Below are 24,917 nucleotides of genomic sequence, written 5' to 3' on the forward strand. Positions count from 1 at the left end.
GCCACATGCTGTTCCACAACTCTCTTGAAACCAGCGTTACAGTTTTAGGTGAATGAGTCCTAACTTTGATCTGATTGGGCAATCAGATTCTCTATAGCAAGCAGCTTAGCTCAATGCAGTTGTGCTCTGCTAAAATCTTCATAATTAGCACCATGCTAGATGAAGTAGAATTGTGTCCTCAGAAGCTCATTTATCTGTGTCCCAGAGAGGAGTCAAAATTATTTTCTAAGCATTTGGACCTAGCCTGACAGCAATGTGTACTAGTTAAGAGCACTATCTTTGGAATTTGATCTTGGTTCTGCCATTGAACTATTATTTGGGGTATGTTACCAAACCTCTCTGGGACTTAGATTTTTCTACTGTAAAATAGCAATAATAATGGCTGGAAACCATGTAGGGTGTCTTCCTAATTACAATGGCTCCCTGAATGCTGCTCCCTTAACACACACACACACACACACACACACACACACACACACACACACACACCTCAGCAGCTTTGTTTGTATCAGTCAGGAAGTGGGGTGGAGGGTGTGACATCTGACTCAACCCAGGCCAATCAAATGCTCTCCCCTAAGCATTCTAGATTTCAGAATGAGAAAATCTTGTACTTTCTGGATTGAGCTTGAATTTGGGGGCTCAGGGGTGGACATATTCCCCCCAACATACGAGGACAGTCAGCAGAAAGAGATAAATGAAGTAGGTGGGAAAGTGAAGCAGAGATGACACCCCTTCCTCTTCATACTAAATTCTCTCCTTTAGCAATCAGAGTCCTAATTCTGATAAACCGCCTCACAGCCTTGTTAGGATAAAATTCGAAGGTGTTTGTAAAGAGCTTAGCCTTGAATAAAGCAAGCACTCAATAAATGGCATTTATGAATTGTTACGCCCTTGGCTCCCGTCTAAGGTAGGCTTCTATTCATACACGGATTTGTTTGAGGTTTCTTTTTTGTCACCGGACAAATTAAGTTTCTTTAGACTTTATAGACCAACAAGGCTTAAATGTACAAACTAGCCACATGCCAAGTTAAATCCAGGAAAGTTTTGGAAGTGACATTTGTACGAGCCTTTTTAGATATGTCAGAGAAAGAAAGGGAAAAGGAATTCCAAGTTCAAGGAACAGCTTGAACCAGGTTATAAAAGCATGGAGTACGTGGCGAGGGGCGGCAGCCAGAGCAGGTGGTTGGGGAGGGGACTGGGTGTGAGGAGCAAGGGAGGAGGCAGGGAGGCAGGCGAAGGCCCCGTTGCCAAGGTGCTGAAGGCCCAGTCAGGTCAAAGGCCAAACTGAGCATGTGCTGAGGGCGCCAGCAAAATAGGCACTCAACATAAAATCAGAAAAGAGGACATCTGAAAAGAAAGGAGTATAATTTCAACAGACGTTTGAGCTTTGTGCAATTTCAAAAACTACTTTTATGTCAAGGTTTAGCATTTTTTAAAATTGACAGTTACATATGTAGACTATCACTATAATCTTTCAGTGCTTAGGTTTCTTTCTGGTCCTGGCTCTGTTCCAGAAATTGGACACCAGCCAATTTCAGTTTGGGGATAGGCAGGGTTGGGTTAAGGCAGTTCACAAAATTATTGTCTGACTAGCCTATGACTGTATCCTCTCACCCACCTCGGGAAACTAATTTATGAGGTCAATTGTTTGCCCAAAACACCTCCATTTGGTTGCATTTCAAAAACTGTGACAAATGAAGCATAACAGGGAGGGCCTCTTCCTGTAGCCCCAGAATTGGAACGAGGGTTCTTGGTGAAACATCAAGTACTCCACCTTCTAAAGAGAAGTCAGTCATCTCCCCAGGGTCTTATTAAGAGGCTGCAGACTGGTCCTGCCTTTCCCAATCAGCCCAATCATCCTTATCTCACACACGTAAGTAAGACATTTCATGGGATACGGTGTTCACGGCCAAAAGTCATACATGCCTCTCCCCACCCCCACTGCCACTGGGGAGGGAAGAAGGCATATTCTTCCAAAAAACCAACTGTGTTTTACAAAATCACTCATCTAAATTAGGAGTGCCTACGAGGAGGGGACAAAAGAAATCTCACTCCCCAGCTGGTTGATTTCCTGCAGGCTCATCCCACTCCCATCAGAATGCCTGATGACAGACATTCTGGAAGAGTTGAACATGTGTATCGGGAGTTTGGGTTCTCAGAAATGAAGGTGGACAAGATGAAGTGAAACTCTATGTTGAGAAAATTACATATATCAGATAGGCCAAGATACTACATCTGCCTAGGTATCCAGCAATGGAGAGAATCAGGCTAAGCCAGAAGGACACTGAGGTCACCTTCTTACCACCTGCAGGTGACCCAGAAGCACCCCTGCTGCCTCTCTTACTGCTTCTCCCTTCCATCAATACCAGAGGCGCTAGGGTCCAGCGCAGGGAGGGGATAGGTGAAAGAACATACTGCATCCTCACTAGCTAGCACCCAGTTTCTAGGTTGTAATTTCTATATTCCTTATGCTTAGTACATCCTTGGCCCAGATGAGACATCTGATACTCGTGTTGAAAAACGAGTGAATGAAAGTACATAATAAAAGTTATTACGCCCTCTGTTTTAGTCGAGATTTTCTTAGGAGTCTTACTTGTTGGTCAGAGAGGGTGTTCCCTTGGCTCAGAGACTTGCTTAGGTAACAATGTGGCACAGGCCAGGGTACACGTGGTTTGTGTTCTCCAGAAATATTCAGGCAGGGTTCAGGCTCCCACAGTCCCGAGTCCCACCCCTGGCCTTACATTTCAACTCAGTGGGCAGAAGGGTATAAATTTCAGCTGTTCTCAGCCCTGCTGCCTTTTTACCAAAGACTTCCCACAGCACCATGAAGTTCGTAGGCTTCTTCCTCCTTGCACTCCTCCTCACCCTCAGCCTAGAGGTACAGGAGCTCCAGGCTGCCGTGAGACCGTTGCAACTTTTGGGTGAGTCCAGGAAGAAGGCAACTCCAGTCTTCTTTCAATGAGGGAGACAGAAAGTAGGACATCAGGGCCCAGTGTGTGCAGGGGGAGGAGGGGAAGAAATAAGAGAAGGAAAAAGAATTCTAGTCACTGCAGGGACCCACCTTCACTACAGAATCTCTCTTCTTCTGCCTCCATGTTCTCCTCCTCCTTTCTTTGGGTCACCCTTCCATCTGAACTCCCCTCTTCTCCCTTTCTACCTCCTCATCAGCCATCTTCTATCTCCCCAGCCTCTCTCTCTCTCTCTCTCTCTCTCTCTCTCTCTCTCTCTACTGGTTTCTGTCTCTCTACAAACAGATTGGATTGTCTAGAGAAAATATTTTCTTAATTATGTTAAACCCTAATCATCTCAATCCCTTGTTTTTATCATTGACATTCTCAAAGGAGTAATATTAATTCTCTGCCCTTACTTTCCCTTACTTCATTCCTTAATCCCTTGGAGACTGACTAGTCTCCACTGCTGATTGCATCATTCTGCTGAAACTTCTCTCCCGGGTCCTGTTGATAGATCTCACGATTTTCGTCAGTAGCCAAAGTCTTTAACCTCTGCAACGTCTGACATTTTTTTTTGCCACTCCATCAATCCTCAAACTTTCTTCTCTCTTGGATTTTCTTCACTGTATCTCTTTCTTCTTCCTAAAAATTATTGGATGCAACTCTTACTCCTCTCTCTTCTTTGTTTTCCTCCCCGTACATTCAACTAGTTGCCAAACACCATCCATTCTTAGAAATTGTCTCTTGCATATGTTCCTTCCTTTCCACCCACCATTGCCCCACTGTATTTCCAGCCCTGGTTACCCCACACTTGGACCAGTGCAATAATTTCCCAGCAGCTCTCTCTGCCTCTCTCTTCTTTCTGAAGTTTGCTTGCTTGTTGAATCATGGCTCTTTCTGTGCTCTCACACCAGAATAATCTTTGTAAGTAAACAGCAATCGCATCCCTCTCTTGGCCTACCAAACGAAATCCAAACTCAGGTCAAGCTCCAGCCTCTGTAACTTTGTCCCCTGCCTACTTTTCCTGCATTGCTTCCAACCGTTCCCTAATACTTACCCAGCCTTCCATTTGCCAGTGCTCCCATATTCCTTGTATTTCAGGTGTGGAGGCAGAGGAGGCACCGAGGGCACAAGATTTAGGGAGGTGCTCACTCTTAGGGTAGTGCAAGAACCTCCTTAAATTTTGCTCCCAAGGCACCTCATGCACCTTTCCCTAACCCAGCCCTGTTTGTAAACTTTTGCTAGTAATTCTCTACTCTTCTGTCAAAACTTTACTACCCTCCTCAGTTCTGCCTTAAGAAGATTTTTATACTTCAAGACTCGCCTTTTCTGATTAAACTAATTGAGAATAATGTCTTCTTTCTTCTGAGTGCCTTTAGTCCTTTGGATATACCTCTCTCGGGACACTTGTCACAAACTGCTTTGCTTTTAGTACTTAAAACTTAAGTCTTATTTGCATTGATAGACGTTAAGCTGCTTGCAGGTAATGAATGATCCTATCTTACATCTTTGCATTTCCTGAATAATTTACTTCTATGCTTTATACATAGTAAGAAATGAACAGTATAATGAATGACCCAACTGCCGTGAGTGGGGACAAGAAGGCTTTACCCTTCTCACCATGAGTCAACAACAGTTAATAGAAACATGGAGGCATGGCATTGATTTTTCTCTGAGGTCTGCAAGTACATAGTATGAGACCTCCCACTAGGCCCCCTTCCTACACATCTTTAAAGCAGGCCTTGCTTTACTGGGATTTTGTGCGTGCATTGTTTTTAACAGAAATATATAAGGTGTTAATGAGTATTATTCTGCCAGCAATCATTTACATTACATTATATATTGAACGAAAAGAAAAAAGTAGAGCTGGCTCCTTAATGAAGGGCTGCCCTCTCTGTGCCTACAGCATGGCAGTCTTCAGTGGGTCTATTCTCACATAGGCACCTGCATGGAGCTCTGCAGAAATGACTGGGACTGTGCCCCATGGGAAATTTGTGGCAGCAGAGGGTGCAACAAAGTCTGTGTTGCCGTATAAGGTAATAACATCAAGCCCTTTCGTGATGCCTCAAACCTTGTCCACTCCAGGCACGTGGTACCCTTGGCCCTGATGGGACTTCCCAGAAATGGGTAGGACAGAAGCCTCTCTCGCTGTGGTCTCTCCTTCTTCGTTCACCCTTCCCAAGAAAAAGAAGCATCTGTCACAGGATGGTGGTTTCCAAACCTTTAAAATAATTGAATTACCCAGTATATCGTAGAGAGAAATCAGGCTATTGGATCAAAAAGAAGATAAAAATCACTGATAACCCCCATCCCAAAATGATGTCTGCTTGACACTGTGGTGAATGTTTTAAACACATGCCCAAATATATAACATAAAAATGAGATAATTTTGTACCTATTTTTATTTCTTGATTATTTCACTTAGAAATATCTAGTAAACAACTTTTAATACCAACACTAATGCTTCTATACCATCAACTTTACTGGTCTTACAGAAGTCCATCATATATGCTCATACACTTAGCAACCTCCATTAATACATATTTAATATAGTTCTATTTTTTATAGTATTAATATGGTGTAATGAATATTAAATTGGTATACATGCCCTAATTAATTTTTGTTCAGATAAATTCTAAGAAGCGTAGTTAATGACTAAAGAGTATGCTAATTTTAAGCCTTTGCACATTGCCATGTTGACCTATGAAAACCTCTTTCCTGTAAAAATATTTCGGGGTCCTCAAATGATAGCTTCTTTATCTTCAGTAGCTATTAAATGCAAAAAAAAAAGCATAATTAAAAGCTACTGTGATTCAGTTTTGATTACGAATTAAGTTGTATTAAACACAACAGAATCAATATACTTTAAAAATAATCCATTTGTGTTCAGAATGTGTTATTTGTCTAATCCACCTACAATCCTTGGGATGCTTTTGACCTTGCTGGCTCCTTGCAGGTGCTTATTGATTCCCAGAACTGGGAACTTTTGCCTTTCAATTGTATTTTGCCAATTCAAGTGGATTCAGGTCTCACGTATGATTTTCTTGGTCCATTTCTCAGGGGAAGAGTTATTTTAAGGGTCATCCTTCTCTGATAATTGCTCATCCCTTCCTGGAGTTGCTGTCTTCAAAGATGTGACTGTTCGGAGCTCTTTGCCAAGGAAGACAGATGAAAATGGGGAACCTGTGAATGGAGATGACAAGGGATGTGGTGGGGAAGGAAAAAGAGTTGTTTCTTTCAATAAACCATCATTGTTAAAAGTACCACTACTTGAGTTATTTGGGCAGGGGTGATGAAAAGGAGGAGGAGGAGGAAGTGGGGGATAGATGACATTTGTTGGGCACTTGCTATGCAACAAGGACTGTGTCATGTTCTTCACAAGCATCATCTAATTTATCCTCCAACAACCTGTGACTATGCTTATTATCATTACCATTTTACATATAAGGACACTGAGGTTTGGAGAAATTAAGTGATTTGTTCAAAGTCATACAGGAGATAGGTGTTAGGGTCTTAACTATAATACCATGCAACCTAAGATGAGCCACACCAAACTCAAATCCTTTTCACAGTCTCTTTCACGGCCACCTCTACTGTAGTGATGACCAGGCCTCATGTCCTTTTAGCCCAGTGTTTTGGACATCTCTTATGCACTGCTTTAAATACTCTTCACCTTGCTCTTTAATTCTAACCAGGTTATCTCAGGCATCTACCTACAAGCTTAGCACAAGGTAACTTGTCAGCGTCTTACCCTCAAACTGGTACCCTATTATCCCACACCTCTCACTTTTGCCTCAGGGCTTCTTTGATTCTACAAGAGACTCATGCAGGAACCACCACATACTGATGCATACTCAACTTAGAAGACTGGAGAATGCATGTTTGTTGGGGCAACGCTTGACAATAGAGGTCAAAGGCTGACAGATATATGCTTCCCCTTTCCTACCTCAGGAGAGAGGTTCTGAGAGCATTCAGTAAGGCTTATCAGAAATTCCTAGGGAGTGAGCAATCACTCACCCCTTGCAATGGCCAATTCAATAACACATACTTGTATTGATTCTCCTTTCTTCCCTGTTCATTCCTGAATAAGTCACTCACCTACTAACCTCATCTGAGGCTCTGCTTTAGAACTCAGATTGAAACATCAGTGACTAGGTCTTAGCTCCTGATCTGAGCAAATGCTTGAATAGCACAAATACACACACATGCATAACCTACATATGCACATATCCCAAGAATAAACAATAATACACAAGCATAGTGAAATCTAAATTCAAACAAAAAATGTTTCTCCCCAAAGAAGCCAGTCTTCAGAGAACTAGCTATCTAAAACAAACCCCTAATTTCCACTGCTAAACAGAAGTGTTTTATTCTCAGGATAAAACATGTGCATTCAGGTGACTTCAAGGTTTTCTTTAAGAACCATGGGTGAGAACTTGCTTTATATTTGCATAACTCAAAGGTTTTCTTAGTCTGCCCAAATGTTAATTTCACGCCTTCACCTCTTGGGTGGATGAAACTGTCCACAGCTTTAAAAATGGCTCTTTTCTTTTCCAGCATCTTGCTTTTAAAGTTTCAGGAAATCTTGGGGTGTCCAATCTTAACCAGGCTACCCTTAGGCAGGTTATATGTTATATAGTTCAGTTTGAATTCCCAAATTACTTTTGTGTGGTGAGCTGTCTCAAGATCCAGGGGAGGATTCACAGCCAGCTGCAGGGAATACTGGGGAATGTAACCTTTATCCAGCGTGGTTTTATGCCTCGGGATAAAATCAGGGGCTGTAATAGGATGTAGGAAGAGTAGAAGAATGTCATAGAACTAGCAGTTTCTGCCACTGCCATCCACAACAGCCCCTTTCCAAACCCGGCGGAATCTGAACGCTGGTACTAAACAGGAATGTCAGCCCTGCTAGGGAACAAAGGTTCTGGGAAGACAAGTAGAATTGCCACTTTATAGTCAGGGCTCAAGAAAAGGTGGGCGGTGAACAAGTCTCCAAGCCAATTGCTGACGAGTATTTGCAGGGCACCAGTCTGAGGAATTGGCCTTCTTGGTCTTGGAACCCTAAGGCACCAGGTTCTGGTTCAAGTAAGGTATTTCCGGAACTGGCGCGCGGAGACAGGGATGCCCCGGAAGTGTTTCCCTGTTCTACGTAGGAAAGATGGCGACGGTGCAAGCCGTCGGCTCCCTGCTGGGCGGGCCGCCGCGGGAGTTGCCGCTGGAGCTACCTGGCGAGCAGGGCAGGGGGTTCCGCCGCCTGTCGGCCAGGCTCTGCGCCCTGCGGCCGGATGACAGTAGCTCCGCGCGCACCGAGATCCACCTGCTCTTAGACCAGCTCATCTCCGAGAACTACAGCGAGGGCGGCGGCGTGGCCCCGGAGGTAGGCGTTGTGCCGGGCCGGGAGGACCCCAGATGCGCCTGCTGGTGCGGTCCCCACCCTTCGGGGATCCTCGCTGGTACTTCCGCCTGCCTCTCCCGGCTTTTCTCACCTCCACTTCGCGATCCTTAGTTCCAGGCTCGTTTGCTACCTCCGACCGTGGCTCTCTTTCCTCTACTATCTGGAAGACCCTGCAGTTCTTTGCAAACTCGCATCTTTCATAACCCAACTTGACTTCTGCTGTGATGTCAACACAGGTGTCATCTCTGGTACCACCTTCCTGTGCTCTTGCTCCACTCCATGCATCCAGAGTACTTTGTATGTAAAATTCACTGCTACTATTAAGAATATGGCACGCGGGCCACGTACTGTACTTACCCGTTCACAGTTCCAGGAAACTTAGAACGTGGGTATTATTAGGTCTGTTTTACTGATAAAAACACTGAGGCTCATAAAAATCCAATGTCATATTGCTGGCAAAAGGCAGAGCTAGAAATGGAACTTAAGTCTGTCACAAAATTTGCTGTTTTCCGTTCCTCCATGCTAGCTCTGCCCACTGCCTCCTCTTTGGAAGTATTCTGATTTTGAGTAATATTATTCACACACATCAGGCCTTGGATACTACCTACTGAATTCCCTGAACTCTTGACCCAGTCATACCACTGCCGTCTGGTGCTCACAGGCACCTCAAACTTGACAGTTCCTAAAAATGAGTGCATCATCTCCATATACACACATCATCCCAACCCGTTCTGTTCTCCTACACACACAAATGTGCACATGCAGTTTGCCAACTCACACAGGCACGAACTAGTTCTTCACCTTTCCTTCCTTTCAGATCCTATTCAATCCGTATTCTTTAGCATCTATCTCATAAGTATTTCTCAGTCCATACTGTTGTCTCTATTCCCATCGCCAATGCCTTAGGGTCTCAGGCAAGCTGACTCTTTCTTGGACTATTCCACTGTTCTCTTCTAAATTGTCTCCTGCCTCTAGTCCAGCCCTTCTCCAAAGCATCCTTTGCTCTGCTACCAGAGTTAATCTTTTCTTTAGTGGAAAAAAATCTGATTAGAAAAGTAAAACTTTGATTTGGGAAGAACTTCAAAACATGTTGGTAAATGGTCAAAGCAAGTTACAGAACAATTCATACAGACCAATATAGGGTGGGGAGGTTTAAAAATTTGTGTATGTTTATAGATACAAAGAGTGCACAACAAAATAATAGTGTGTGTCACTAGGGAGCGGAGTGGATTTGAGGGAGTAATTGGGGACTTTTGTTTTATTTGTATAATTTGATATTTTTTGCACCAAAAATATGTGCCTTTCTACTTTCCTGCCCTGAGACTTCTTTTGTGCCTTGTGTGCATTTAAAACTTACTGTTCCTCAAGCACCTACTGGTATTTTACACCTATTAGTATTCCAAGTCTTTGCACATTCCATTTCCTTTGCTTGCAATGTCTTTCAGTGTCTTGTCTATCTGCAGATTTTAACTCATCCTTCAAATAATTCCAGATTCTGCTTGAAAATCACCTTTATAAGACTTCCCTAATTACCATTCCCCCAGAGTTTATACTTAATTCTTTCAGCACTTAATTCACTTTAAGTATTTGTGAATATTTCTGTCTCTCACTAGATTGTGAGCTTTTGGAGGTTCAGAAATAGGTTTGTTTACCTTTGGAGCACAAAGAACTAGCGTACTACCTGGCACATAGTAGGTGCTCAGAGCCTTTTCATTCAATAAACATCAATGGATAAATGAATAGTATTATTTGCAAATAGGTTCCTTTTTTCTCCCCAGAATTTTCTAATTTTACATTAAATTCATCCAAGCATCATTTCTGATTTTCCCACTAGCATTGAAAATCTGGTTTGCTACTTTTTGGTATTTTTAACTAAAGTGTATGCCTTAATATTATGGAAGCCTTTCTTTGGTTATTTAATTGTACTGTCTCTGCATATGTAGAGATTCTCGAGTCTTTCGCCTGACAAAAACCATATTGATTCTTTTTCTTCTATTTTTTTGGCACATCCTATTTTTGTGCTGTCATTTCATTTTCCCCCCTACTTTCTCAAATTTCATCTTTCCCCAATTTGTGAACATTCACTTTTATTTTCCCATTTGGCTGTGCTTTTTTTGGGGGGGGAGGGGTTTTCACTTTAACTAATAGGTATATAGGTATATCACCTTTCCATTGTCTTTTTTATTGTTTTTTGTAGGATGTCAGTACACTTCTTGTCCAAGCTTGCCGACTGGTGCCTGTTAATCAGAATCATCTTGTCAGCAAAGTGTCTCAGCTTATCCACCATTTACTTAACACATTACAGGTAATCATTTTGTAACTTTAGAATTCAGATCGTGAAGTTGGAGAATAAGTACCTTTGAAATACTTCATCTGTGATAGATATGATAGGCCGGTCTTTTGAGAAGCTGTAGAAAAAGCAAATGCCCACTAAGAATGATATTAAAACAAACAGACAAAAAAAAAAAAATTCTGCACAATTCTAGAAGTTTCCCTATTACAGGTATTCCTTTTTGTTTGGTTCAAGAAACCAGTATCATTTAGGCCCCCAACTCTTAGAATTTTTGTTGAAAAATGTATGTGGCCAAGATATATCTAAGAATAAATTGAAATGATCCCCGACTTCTTTCCTACCAATATTGTTTCCTTCCTCTTTCCTAAAGCTACCATTTTTGTGGCCTACTTTTGGTTTTCAGAGAACATGAGAAGTAGCTTGGGAGCCAGAGGACCCTAGATAGAAAGACCCCTTTATTTATACCAAGGTCTTACTATAGCTCCCTTCTCTCCAGAACCTTTTCCAACTTGCTAAATAAATCTGTTGTCTTTTTAGAAATAGTTAAAATAAATTAAGGCTGTTAACCATAGAATACCACATGAGTAGGTGAATGCAGTTCGCAGAAAACTTATCAATTAGCATTATGTAATCTAGGGTTCTGCTGGCTGAAAGAAACAGAAAAAGCAATCCAGAGTAGCAAAACAATTTTTTTTTTTTTAATTATGTTGCATTACGAGCCCTAAGGGAGGCAGCTCTAGGGGCACTTAAAAATAAGAGGATTGCTGACATCTTTCCATTCTGCTATCTGCAGAATGGGGGTTATCCTTCGCCAGCATCTCTCACAGTCCTGAGATGGCTGCTTCAATCCTAGGCATCCCATGCAAAATAAATAATACCCAGCAGAAGCAAAAGAACTGATGATTTTGTGTCTTTTTATTTAAGAATGAGGAAATTTGTCCCATAGACTCTCCAGCAGACCTCCCCTGATATCTGGCTGGGGAGACCTAGGTCATCTTATAGCCCCTCTAGACTGGTTTGATCATAGGCATGGTATTACCATGAGTGGCTTAAACTGGAGGTTTCAACCTTGGCTGCACCTTGGAATCACCCGAAGGGCTTAAGCTTCCTAGATGATTACAATGTGCCGCTCAAGCTCGGCACCATTGGTATTTTGGATTGGGTAATTCTTTGTTTGGGGTAGAGGGGACTGACCTGTGGCTGTTTAACAGAATCCTTGGCTTCTATCCACTGGATGCCAGTAGCATCCCTCCAAGTGTGACAATGAAAAATGTCTACAGACATTGCCAAATGTTCCCTGGGGGACAAGATTACCCCTGGTAGAGAACTACTGTCTTAGACTAATTAGGAATTACCCTTAGGTCTCATGTGGGAGAGGAGGGCACCCAAATAAAATCTACTCTGCCAGCAAGAAAAGAGGAGGTAAATGCTGGTGGGGACCAACAGTGTCTGCTACGTGCGACTTCCTAAATGCAATAAGGCTATTTTCAAGTGTAGAATTTTTCAAACTGATGTGATAGCTTCTGAATGTTTACTATTCTCAGGTATATCATCTTTGTAACACTGGCAATTGGAATAGTTTCTAATCACCTATGGCATCTATAGCCCTTAACCAACTCTCTAGCATTTGATGACAGTTTATGTCAATTGTCTGTGAGTTGGTTAGCCCACTTTTTCCCAACAAGATTATAAACAACTTGAGGACAAGGATATGCCATCTCTCCCTTTTGTATTCACCCTAGTTTGTTAGAGACATAGTAGGAATTTAGTAGACATATTTATTTACAATGTATTTGTTGAGTGTTTACTATGTATAAGGCAATTTAGTTGAATTAAGAAATTTTAATGGATTGAGTCTTATGTATCTGTGTACTTACAGCTGCCAGTGTCTGGTTAGTTCAAGGAAAAGTTGCCAGGTTCTATTTTGAGTGAAGGAGTAAAGGGGAAGAAGTGAATGAGGCCCTGGGGCAAGGAGAAGTCTCTGTCTCGCTCGAACTTTCACGGCCTTTAGAACTGATCATTTTGACACAAAAAAGATGGGCACACAGGCGCTCTCTTACACAGCTTGATTCAGATGAGCATACATGTCTGGAAAGAATAAAAAAATTTTTAGAAGTTAGATCACATGTATTTTTTCCTCTGTTGATAGGTAATTGTTGATGAACAGAACCTGGATTTCCTGTTGGCGTATACGATTTCTGCTCTTCAACAGTGCAGCTCCTGGACACACGTGAAAATTCTTCAAGCCCTGGCAGCTCTGGTTTACTGCAATGGCTCCAAATGTCAAAAGGTAGTTTAAACTGTGTTGTCTTTCATTTAGGAGCACAGGCTGTGAACCAACTGGCCTGTGTTCAGGTTTCTGTCCTGTCATTAATTAGATGTGTCCCCTTGAACAACCCTTACTCAATCACTCTAAGCATCGTTTTCTCATGTGTAAAATAGTTCCTCTGAGGATGAAGTGAGATAACACGTATAAAGTGCTTGGCACTCGGTAAATATTAACCATTATTATTATTATCACTGCCCTTCAGCCAGGACTGAAGAGCTTCCGCACCTCCCTAGGCTGGGAGTGACGATCCTGACTGATGTTTTTTGGCATATCTTTGCATGCCTATCTGAAAGAGTTACCTAGCAGCTAGTTTTTTGGTCCTTAACTGCCCTTTAGTTAAAAAAAATGAAATCTGTCTAAAGAGTGGTATTTTCCAGAAGCTGTTCTTTGACCAACATTGGCTGTTACTTTGTTTTAGTACCTCCCAGACTTACTAGGCAAGAGCGGACTCTTGATGAAGTTGAGTGACTCGACTCAGTGTGACCCAGAAGTTAGGAGAGCTGCGGTGCACTGTATGGCAAACGTATGTCTCAGGTGCGTAGAGCCGATCAGCTTTCCCAGGTGTAGTAAGACAGGGCCTCTCATGGGCCCTTGGGGCTGGTTTGATCTATCTGAACCCAGAGCCAACTTAGAAAAACAATCTACTTTGCATTTCCCATGTTCTTTGCTGATAAGATCATCTTACATTGTTCATTTTTAATTTTAATATTGCTTATAAAGAAAACTTGTAAAGAAATGAAGGAAAAAGAGACTTGGACCTTATCCCTAAAATACAGGAAAAGTGATATATGTGCAATATGTCAAGGTTTTGTTTTCTGTTGGTATGAATTCTAACCTTATTCAGTCTTTTAGAAGGATATATGCATAGGAATTTAAGCTTTGGTGAGATTTATGTGTCAAGGCCAATTTCTTCTAAGAAAGTGAGCAGCACAAACTTGCACTGATGGATGATAATCTTGTCTCTACATTGCAGTGTTGTTCAGTGACTAGGAAGGCAGGTTCAGCTATGACTCTGGCTCGATAGGACCTGTCTGCATTATTTCCCTCTGAGAACTGAAAAGTAGAACTAAATAACGTTTCTCTTTTTCCATACTTCTTCCACTACAAAATTCTGTAACTTTTCCCTATGAAAACCATTTTTCCTTCTTCCTATTCATTCCAGTCTCAAGCCTGTCCCACAGCAGTAATTAATTAACCAAAGGGCACAGTCTCCCATAATGGAGTTTCATTCAAGGGTATATTCCAACTCCGTTAGTCTATATTACTGCTACTTTTAATTCTTATTCTTTTGCAAGCCCCATTTCGAAGGAGACCAAGTCTGAGTTGCTTTCTCTGTTACGTGTTTTAGTGTACCAGGACAGCCGTACTTGGAGGAGACCTACCAGAATATCTGCTTCCAAGCCTTCTTGACCACTTTACAGTCTCCAAAATTGTCTGACATGGATGATATCACATATTGTATGGTAGGTGGGACCACCACTGATCTTGTGAATATTAAAGATGTGTCTAGAAGCAGCAGTGCAACAGAAGCTGTTACCAAAGAGTTTAATTTTGTTGCTGTGTTCGTTTTATCTAGAGATACAGGCAGAAGTGGAATGTTGATAACCTAAAAAGACTAAAGTCATGCCTTTGAGGTTTAAATTACAAGAAACTCTTTTGTTTGTTTGTTTTGTTTAGCCGTTGTTTTTATTTTGCAATTTTAGGTTTTTAAAGAAAATTTTTCCTCCTCCTGACTATAAAAGCAATACAAATTTAGACTAGCGACTGGCTTTTAGATAGAAGGGTAAGGAGTGGATTCAACAATATCTGTAATATTTTATTTCATTTTTTTATAACTGATGCAGATATGACAATTTGTTAACGTGTTTTAAATTCTGAGTAGCACATTTCAAAAATTACAGATCTAAGATTGCGCAAGTTCTTTATAGTTCTCTGCTCAGATATAAGCACTGGAAATAATTTGTTCTACAGGCCCCTACATTTTTTTCTATATATAAATTATCATATTTATAATTTTTAAATGGGATGATATTAAATATGCTGTTTTACCACTTTCCTTTTTAAGCTTAATACCTCTTAGACCTCTTTTCAGTACCTGTTGTCATACCTCATGTTTTCTAACTCTGTTGCTGGGAGACCTTGGGCCTTAACTTCTTGAGCCTCCATATTCCTCATCTCTGAAATGGGACAAATGATATAACTGCCTTGTACGGGTCTTATGAGTAGTACATGAAATAAAGCATGTAGAGAGCTTGCCAGAGTGCGTGCAGTTATTATTGTTGAGTTTCACATGTAGCCGAGGTTTAGCTTCTTACATATTCTTTGTCATAATTGATGGAAATTGAAGTTTTTTCTGTGTTCCCACTGTTTCAAACGAGGCTATAAGTTCACATCCTCTCCACGTGGGGAGTATTTCTTAAGGACAGCATCCTAGAAATGAGATTACTGAGTCAGAAAATCAATCTTGATCAGAATTGCCCTCCAGAAACCTGTCCCCACATATGTTTCTTTGCCTCTAAAAGCTGTTGAGGTTGCTGCTTTATCGAGATTTCCCGCCTCTGATCTCTGCTGCCATTTTTTTCATTCCTGTTGCATTCTTCCCACTAAACATCTCTTCTTTTTTTCTTACTTGCCATTTGTACATGCTGGTTTATAAACATGTATAATAAGACCACTCTTACTCAATAATTGGTAGAAGTTAGAAGAGAAGATCTCTTCTCTTGGATCTTCATCTCTGCTTCCTCACCCCTGTCTAAAGGTTTTTTTCTTCATCATCTAAAAACTTTTTCTCCTCCATCCTAAATGTTGCTTGAAAGTTGATGCCTAGACAACCAAATTTCATTTACTTTTTAACTTGGTCTCCTTTTCCCCCCTAGTTGTTACAAAATGCATTAAAAGGTATACAATCTCTTCTAAATGGTGGGAAGATGAAACTGACACAGACTGATGAACTTGGAGCTCTCCTAGCTGTGCTAAAGGTAAGGCATTGTCTGTTTAAACCCCACATCCTTATAATGGCTAGTGTCTTTCCTATTTAAACCCCAGGCATAAGGACCACTTTGCATGATCACTCCAAGGCTAGCTTTAGGATATTATATTTTAAGAGAGAAGAATAAAATGTTCATATTCAAGCATACTTAAAATGAATTGAAAACAATAAGCCTTGCTTTAGTAAATATATCAAAATTCTAAAATTTTATCTGTGAATTTTAACTTTGGAAGGGAATAGGTTATGAGGTATGATCTGTAGATAATTTTGGATTACATTGAACATTCTTGCACTTGAAAGAAGAACCAGGGTTTCTCCTTGGCTCTTGCCCCCATGTAATAGGCAGGCCAATGAAGATGTTTGTCAGATATAGTCACGGGATATGGAGTACAGCATAGGGAATTGTCGATGGAATTGTAACAGCTATATACGATGTCAGAGGGGCAATAGATTGGGGGAGGGGAGATTATCACTCTGTGAAGGGTGAAATGTCTTAACTATTACGTTGTTTTGTACACCTGAAACTAAAAAAAAAGATTGGGGGAAGTTAATAGTAAAAAACAAAACAAAACAAAAAAAGATGTGTGTCAGTAGGCTGCCAGTCAGTGGGAAAGTCAGGTCAGCCTCTCTGGGGCCCAGCTGTCTTCAGTTGAGCAAGGAACTAGTAAGAAGCTTTGTGCTGGCCTCAGATCAAAGCCATGTTTGATGACTTAGTTTTATCATGACTAAAATTTTAATTCTTTCCCTGTGTCATTTCCTCTGTTCCTAAATAGAGAGATAGCTAGATGTGGACAGGGGTAAGCTAAAAAAATGATAGACTGGTAAAAAAAAAAAAAAACAGAGAGAGATATAGATATAATAATTGGATAAAACTGGTTGGACACATTTTTTAACTTAATAAATAAAAATAATCAGTAAATAACTAAACTAAAATCAAGCCTAACCTCATCTGGCCAAAGCAGACCTAGCTAAAGGCTGGAGGGGATTAAACTCTTAACTCCTAAACTAGCTTCAAGCCATCTATTTTCTCTCATTTTTTATTTCCTTAATTAAGTTTCTAAACATTAATCTGTTTGATCTAGAAGATGATGAATAATTCTGGTTTTTGATTTATGTTTTTTGTGTGTGTTTCTTTAATCATCGTCATTAGAAATCGATGTTTCATGGACTCCCTGGAGTAAACATAGAGATGCCCAAAGTGTTATATCCCACTCCGCTTCCTCAGTATGATGGGCGGCCACCTGTCAAACCACAGCAATCAGAATCCAGCACTTCTCGCCCAACTCTGGTACATTTATGTCTATTTAGATTTACGCTACAGATCGTTTTTAATTGTTTGCTACGTGTTTTCTGTGAAATGCATCACTACTGTGCCAAAGGCGCACCTTGAATTTGATTCCATTTCGGGGTTTTAGCATAGTTAATTTAAATTCATCACAGTGCTGAAAATATTAGTTAGAGTATCTTACCCTCCCTCCTAAGATGTCTAGGCAGTATAGCAGCTATGAAAATAGGCATTCGTTTTACACCCAAAGTCAAGCATCCTCATCCCTCAAATGCTCGAGACCACAGGTCAACAAACTTTTTCTGCGAAAGGCTAGCTGGTCTTTCAGATCTCTGTTGCAACTGCCAACTCTGATGTCCTAATGCAAAAGTAGCCATAGACTATGTAATGAATGGGTGTGGCTGTGTTCCAGTAAAACTTACTACAGAAACAGGCTGTGCGCTGGGCTGGAGTTGGCCTTTGGACTGTAATTTGCCAACCCCTCTCTAGACCATTAGAACCCGTTATCGGTCAGCTCACTATCTCTACACTCCTTACGTTCACCAGATTGCCCAGCCTTTCCAGATAGCTGCCATCTCCCTCATGTTTCTGTTGGAGAAGCTAGAATATACAGATATATAGCCAAGATATTGCATATAGAAGTGTAATACCTGATACAAATGCTTATAATTAGGAATTCTGTCACTTATTCACATTTACCGTACATTTGCCAATCCCAGACATTGTGCCAAGCATTTAAGGAAATGGACTGTTTTTAGGAGTTTGGGGGAGCTACAATGCAATGTTACGATTTCTTTCATCAGAATGTTCACAGGGTACTTTGGGAACACATTCAGGACACCTAATCCAATTGAGGAGTAAGAAGGCTTTTAAAAAGATGTGGTGGCTGAACTGAGTCTCAAGAATGAGTAGGAGTATAGAGAAGGAAGGAAAGTGTGTTATTCCAAGGGGACAAAAGGTGTATCAACAAAGAGAATGAGAATGCATGCAGTCCATTGTCAGCCAGTAGGGCTAGAGTGTCAGGCATGAGGAGGGGAGAGCTGGGGCAAGTAGGTAGCAGAGGCCAAATTATAAGGGTCTTAGATAGTATGCCGAGGAATTTGGGCTTTTATCATATAGGTGGTGGAGATTCATTGAAAAGTAATATATAGCGGAGTGATGTGATACGATTTGCATTTCAGGGAAATCACTGTGGTAACAAGTAAAAGGATTTGAGTCTGGAGCTACATTAATAATCTAAGGTAGACGTGATGAGGACCTTCTGCCCCAACGTCAGGGACTTTGAGAATGGAGAGGCGGGCACCAATTCCAAAGATATTTTGAATGTCAGAAAGAAAGAAGTAGGAGAAAAGTTGGCTTTTACTTGGTATCTGCATCTATAGAGCCCCAATGTCTTAAAACATGCATTGTGTGTAATGGAGTAACGTCTTTCTTATGCATCTAGAGCAGGGGTGTCCAAACTGTGGCCCGTGGGCCAACTGCGGACCGTAATCCATTTTTAATTGCCCCTCAGCAAATTCCAAAAATATATGTAGTTTACTTAAATAAACCAGGTGAGGCAATGCGTACTTCACCTCGAGTGAGTGGCCCGGCTGTTTGTGTATTTTACCGCACATGGCCCTTGGTGAAAAATGTTGAAAAAAGTTTGGACACCTCTGATCTAGAGTGTTACTAACTATGTATCTTTTTTGGGAGAACCGAGAAAAATAGTCACTCAAGTCATTTCCTATAGATCTGATTCTCTTGTGGAACCCCAGTTGAGAAGGCCAAATGCTTTTGCAACAACTGTGCAAGGTATCCGTATTAGCCTTATACTTACAGATGAGGAAGGGCAAGCCCAGAGAAGCTAAACGATTTGCCCAGGGTCACAGAGGTAGAATGTAAACCCAGGCAAAAACCAAGTTTCACTCTGTCCCACATTTTTCATAATGGTACCTTGCTTCTTATAGTCTCACAGGGTATGTGTAAGCACTCAGAATAGTGCCTAACACATAGGGTACTAAGTAAGTGCCACTTTTCTCTCTTCTCTCTTCCAACTACATGTTGGGGACATACTTGGTAATTACCAAATGAGAAAGTACTAGTAAGTCAGTTAAAAGCTGTTTTGAAATAGCTATCATAAGTATGTTTTCATTTGCTCCTCACACCAGAATAAAAAGAAAAAATCAAAAGTAAAACCAAAGAAAATCCAGCAAGGTGAGGAGGAAGAGGAAGAATCCAGTGGTGAAAGAGAAGCGGCCCCAGTCACTGGCTTGGGCAGAGTGAACCTGTATGAAGGGAACACTCAGTGTGTCTCCTCCCTGGGTGTCCAGAGTTTCCCATTGGATGGAAGTGGAGCTGCAGGAACAGATCGAGTCTCCTCAGCCTTCAGTTCTTCCAGCTGGAAAAGGATCAGCAGCAGTGAGTCAGACTATTCTGATGCTGAAGGAGGCATGCAGAGTAAAATGAGGTAGTAGTATTTTGTTATATTTTTATGCCTTATATTCTAAGTTGCATGTACATTTTTATAACTTTACTAAGTTATATGATTGCTGCATGTGACTTAAGTTGAAAAAGTCCTATTTATGTGGGACTTTGCATTACTCTGTGTTTTGCCTTGTTCTCTTGATCTGCCTTTGTACGTATCGTTCCTCTGCCTGTAATAGTCTTTTACTTTTTTTTATTTTTATTTTTTTTGCCTTTTTGCCTCATTAATCACCACTCATCTTCAATATGAGCTTAGCAGTCATATCTTCTGAGAAGCCTTTTCCGACCCCCTCATTCTGGCTTAGGTACCCCTTCTATGTGACCCTTCTACCTACCTCTGCCCTAGTGTTGATCATAATGTGTTGTTGTTTCTTCAACTGTCTGTCTCTGCCATTAATAAGCTAGTCGTGTCTGCCACCCTCAGCACAATGCCTGGCACATACACCAGGATACTTGTACACGTTTGTTGGATGGATGGCTACTCTGCAGTGTCTCATATCTATATCTAACACTTGTTTCCTGACATCAAAATGCTGCCCTCTTATTCTCTATCTAGTTGTGTTTTATTAATTGTCAACTTCATTAACTTGTTATATAAACAAATTGCTTTAACATATTCTGTATTTTGAAAAATAATTTTTTTTAATATCGTGTTGGTATCTTTAAGATTTATTCAGAATGTTGAATTTCTCAATGTATTATTTGAGTTGGCTGACATAAATAGTATTTCCTGCTTATATTTTTAAAAACTATTAAAAGACTTTTTTTTTTTTCCTTCTCTTGGTTATTAAAGGTCTTACCAAGCCAAAGTTCGCCAAGGAGCATTAGCTTGTTTTCTTTCTACTATAAAATCAATAGAAAAAAAAGTTCTTTATGGCTACTGGTCAGCCTTTGTTCCTGATACACCTGAGCTCGGAAGCCCACAGTCTGTTTCCTTGATGACTCTTACGTTAAAAGATCCTTCCCCAAAGGTAAGAGCATTTAAAGTCTAAGCGTTAAGCTAGGAAGAAAAACTACACATCTTTGTTGTTTTCTCACCCTATCCAATTTTATCTGAACACAGCTCTTACTAATACCACCCCAAGTCCCGACTTGAGAACCACTAGATGGGCAGGATAGGAAATGGGCTGATGTGAGCAATGGGTTGAGGGAGATCCCACTGAGGTCACCTCCTGCCCCAGGTCCTGCCTGAAGCTGAGCACACTGAGTTACTGCTTCGTTGTCCCCTTTAAGCTGTCCCGAGGCAGCTGTGCTTCTCTCTCTTTTATGAAAATGTTGATTACTATGGTATTTGTAGTAGGAAAAAAAATAAGAAATGACTTAACCCTCAGTGGAATATCATGGTACATAATAGTTATGAAGGATGTGTAAGGCTTAGAAAAATCCTTATGAGGTTCTATGAAAGTATAGGATACTGAATTCCTCTCAAAGTGGATAGTTTTGTTTAGGCCAATATTATTCCTTTATTTGTAAGATATTTCCCTTAAAAAGAAAGAGAAGGGCTAGCAATACACTGGAACTCCCTATGGTCATCTCCTTAAATACCTAATTACCATATAAGAAAACTTCTATATGACCCTTCAAAAGCTTTTATAGAGTCATCTAGTTAAGTTAGCTTCAGTTATACACAAAAAAATGCCTTGTAGGTTATTTTTAAATACCCAATATCCTAAGTAGTTAAACCCATAGAAATTTTTCAGATTGACTGAATCAATAGCAAATGAGAATCTGGGAGGACAGATACAAATCAGTCATGAAGCCATTGTAATAATTGAAAGGAAAACTGCTGTAAAGGTTAAAATACATGTATATATATTTGTTTAAAGGCCCTCCAGCTGAGGGGAGCTGCCACAGTAGCCAAGGAGATGGTGTCGTGGAGCAGTTAGCAGGCCACGTAAAGCGCCTGCACTGCAGCTGAGGGGATGTGGGACGTGTGAGTTTGGGATACGAGAGGTCTGAGGTCATTTCTGATGCAAGTGGATTGAAATAATGTTCATGATGTCTATATCTTTATATTTTTTAAATGTTTGCATTTGACTTAGAGTGCCATGAGAAATTTCACATTCTGCAAAGTGGTCCTCCTTGATTTGAGTACCTTTCAGACATGTTTTGCTGTTTAACTTCAGTGAATACAAGAAATGTGATGAGTAAATAGAAAACAAAAAAACAGAACTTCCTTTTGGGAGATGTCCCAGGTCCAGTGAAGATCCTGGAGAACCAGTCATCATTCTTAAAGAAGATTTTAAAAAGATTATAATAATGATTAAAATTCACCAGTTCAGTGTAATGGCAGTGATTATACTCAGTCGATTTTTAGCAGATACTAAGTGTGGAAGGGTATAAATAAGTGTAGTGGTTATTGTACGCAATGAAGCTTGGAGCATACCTTTGCAAACTGTCCATAGCGTAATGAATTGTGCACCAAGACACATGTGAAAGTGTTTTGGAAGATGATGTCATTGTGAGAGGCTTTTTATAAAGACTTCTGGAAAGTTGTGCACAAATTTAAAAGTACCAGTTCATGTAATTGGAATGGATTGATCAGAGCTAGATTAAAAGGTGCAGCCCTATGGAAAGGCTGTGTGGTTCTCTTCTTAGGTGCTCACTGAGGATGGAGCTGGGTGACTGAAGCTTCTCTTAGCCAGGATGAAACATGACAAGACAACACTAGTGTATCTCGTCATTGAAATGCACAGTGATGATCGTTTGAGGTCGTGGCAACTCTGATATGACCTATTGTAGGTCAACTGGAAGCGCAATTTTCACTGATACACTGAGAAATTTTCCAGAGAGAAATGGACAGAAGGAAAGATGTTGGACTCTTCCAGTCAGAGCACCAACACTAACAGAGATTACTTTCAGGAAATTGGAATATGAAACTCTAGAATGGCTTGTTAAGAAGGAGACAACTTAGAAATTTCCTTTAGGATTTGGCAATTTGGGAACTTGTCACGTGCTTACATGTTGGAAATGTGCTTCAGAAAGCACATCCCGTGTTTCCAGGCAGCACATTACAATCGGTAAAATAATGCAACTATTTTAAAATTTTCTTCTATATGAGTTCCTCAGGAGTTACAAAGATAGATTATGTAGATACAGCAACAAGATTTGATCTAAGGAACAAACTAAACTATAGGGCAAACCTTCCTCTTGGTACTTTGAGAATTGTCCTGATTTTCAAATTCCATGATGATTATTTATTTCTCTTTCAGATAGCTATGAAATGTGGAAGCAAATCAAAATCTAGATAATAGATAGCATAACTAGGAAAGAGAAAAAAGGGTTGGAATTTTTAACTGTCATGGAGTGCTAGATAATCAGGTTTTCTCTCAATGGCCAACCAAGAACAGACAACCTTTGCTTGGATATCTCTGAAGTAGAGACCCTGACACAATGTTCCAATGCCTCCACCTAAAAGGCAACCAACTTTGGGAGCATGATCCAGTGAAATCAACCCTGAACATGAGTGAAGAACCGTTAGTACTTGGACAAAGCCAAAGAAGAGAACAACCAGATACCCTGCATTGAAACCTCCCTGGTACCCATTCCCAGGAGTGACTTCTTTACCACCCTCCCAGAAATATTCTGAGACCAAACATACATAAAAGAGGAAAAAATAAGGCTACCTTAGCAGACATTTCTGCTACATTCTTAAGAAGTAAAAAAGAAGTGCTTTCCTGTTTCTGTGCCTTTGAGCAAGGCTTCGTGCCCAAGGCGGTGAAACTGAGCACCCTGGTGTTTATAAGATTGAAAAGTCTTTCCTCTGTCATTGTAAATATTCAAACAATAAAAACTTAATCAAGAAAATGACCTCTCTGGAGAGCTGCACCTCTAATGGTTTGCTTACACGTCAGTAATTTCTGCTGAAAATGCTGATCAGAACTGGTAAACAGTATATTAAATATTGATATAAGAATAAATGAAGCTGCACTTGAACTGGATTCAGTGTCATAACTAGCATTTTATAACACAAAAGATAAAGAGGGTTTAAAAGAAATTACATCAGAGCTGTGAGAAGTATAATTCGATACAGTATCACATTTCTGTATAGATTTTATACTGCAGTGGTGAAAACTAACCAATTTCAGTGACATTCCTTTTGTTTTCATCTGTCATAGTCATGAATACTTTTTCCTTCTTAGTGTCCCAAAGTTAATTGACCTGAATAGTTTTGATTTTTGAGCACCAATTCATTTCTTTCACAGCTTGGTTTTTAATTTTACTTTGTGAGCTGTTGGAATTGTGATTTTTTAAAATTACCTTCTAAAGAAATGGAGGTTTAGGATAACATCTACCTTTTTCAGTTCAGACCAGCCAGCCATCTAATCAGGGGTTGGCAAATTATGGCCTGTGGGCCAAATCTGGCTCACTACCTGTTTTTATATGACCCATGAGCTAAGAATGGTTTTGATGTTTTTAATTTTTTTTTAATAAAAAGAAGGGTAATATTTCATGACATGTGAAAGTTATATGAAATTCAGGTTTCATTGTCCACAAGTAAAATTTTATTGGAACCTTGTCACATTTATTCCTTTACATAGTAACTGTGCTACCCTGGCAGAGTTGAGTGGTTGCTCCAGGGACTCTGTGGTCTATGAATTATAAAATATAAACTATGTACTACTGGCCCTTTACTGTGGAAGTTGGCCCGCCCCTAAGTTCTTCTTGCATCAGCTGATTTAAGCACGAGCTTGCTAGAGCTCGTGTGCTGTCTCGCTCGCTCTCATGCTATTTCCTAATTAATACATTATCAACTTCCTAAGTGATTGTGCTGAATTCCAAAGAGTCCTACTGCTTTGCTACAAATTTGTTCTTAAAGCAATAACTCTTTAGTTTTCTGTTTATGACTCCACTCTACAAAAGGCATGCGGAAATGATTTATTCCTTGGTTACTTGGAAATAATATAATTGAAGATTTTCTGGTGTGAAGAGTTTTCACACCAAATTCCGATATGCTTCATGTTGAATAAATATTTAGATTCGATCCTAGAATTATAATGTTGATTCCCTCTTTTTTAAAAATCGGACAGAATGTATAATTGGCATTTGTGTGTGAGCTGCCCAAAGAGGGGATAGTATTACTTTATATTACCCTCCCTTACATTTCACTTTGGTTAAATTGCCATTTTTTCTTTAAATTTCTTTTCTCTTTTCTGATTTTTGATGCTGCAAAATCATCACAGTATCAATTGAAAATAATATTTTAACC

General features: G+C 40.3%; 1 protein-coding gene and 1 long non-coding RNA gene across 2 annotated transcripts in view; both read left to right on the top strand.

The window, feature by feature from the left end:
- Positions 1-2,728: 2,728 nt before the first annotated feature.
- On the top strand, positions 2,729-6,214 carry LOC117013578 (uncharacterized). The gene is made up of 3 exons (XR_004421352.1): positions 2,729-2,921; positions 4,892-4,987; positions 6,012-6,214. It is a non-coding gene; the product is annotated as an uncharacterized LOC117013578 (long non-coding RNA).
- A 1,176-nt stretch (positions 6,215-7,390) lies between these two features.
- The window catches only part of HEATR6 (HEAT repeat containing 6), a 31,467-nt gene continuing 13,940 nt past the window's right edge, over positions 7,391-24,917 (top strand). The window contains exons 1-9 of the mRNA XM_033091266.1: positions 7,391-8,328; positions 10,544-10,651; positions 12,789-12,929; positions 13,387-13,502; positions 14,317-14,431; positions 15,845-15,946; positions 17,108-17,245; positions 19,393-19,691; positions 20,502-20,679. Coding sequence (XP_032947157.1) covers positions 8,110-8,328; positions 10,544-10,651; positions 12,789-12,929; positions 13,387-13,502; positions 14,317-14,431; positions 15,845-15,946; positions 17,108-17,245; positions 19,393-19,691; positions 20,502-20,679 — 1,416 coding nt within the window. The 5' untranslated portion in view covers positions 7,391-8,109. The remainder of the gene's footprint in view (positions 8,329-10,543; positions 10,652-12,788; positions 12,930-13,386; positions 13,503-14,316; positions 14,432-15,844; positions 15,947-17,107; positions 17,246-19,392; positions 19,692-20,501; positions 20,680-24,917) is intronic.

Source organism: Rhinolophus ferrumequinum, chromosome 21, assembly GCF_004115265.2.
Source record: "Rhinolophus ferrumequinum isolate MPI-CBG mRhiFer1 chromosome 21, mRhiFer1_v1.p, whole genome shotgun sequence".
NCBI lineage: Eukaryota > Metazoa > Chordata > Mammalia > Chiroptera > Rhinolophidae > Rhinolophus > Rhinolophus ferrumequinum.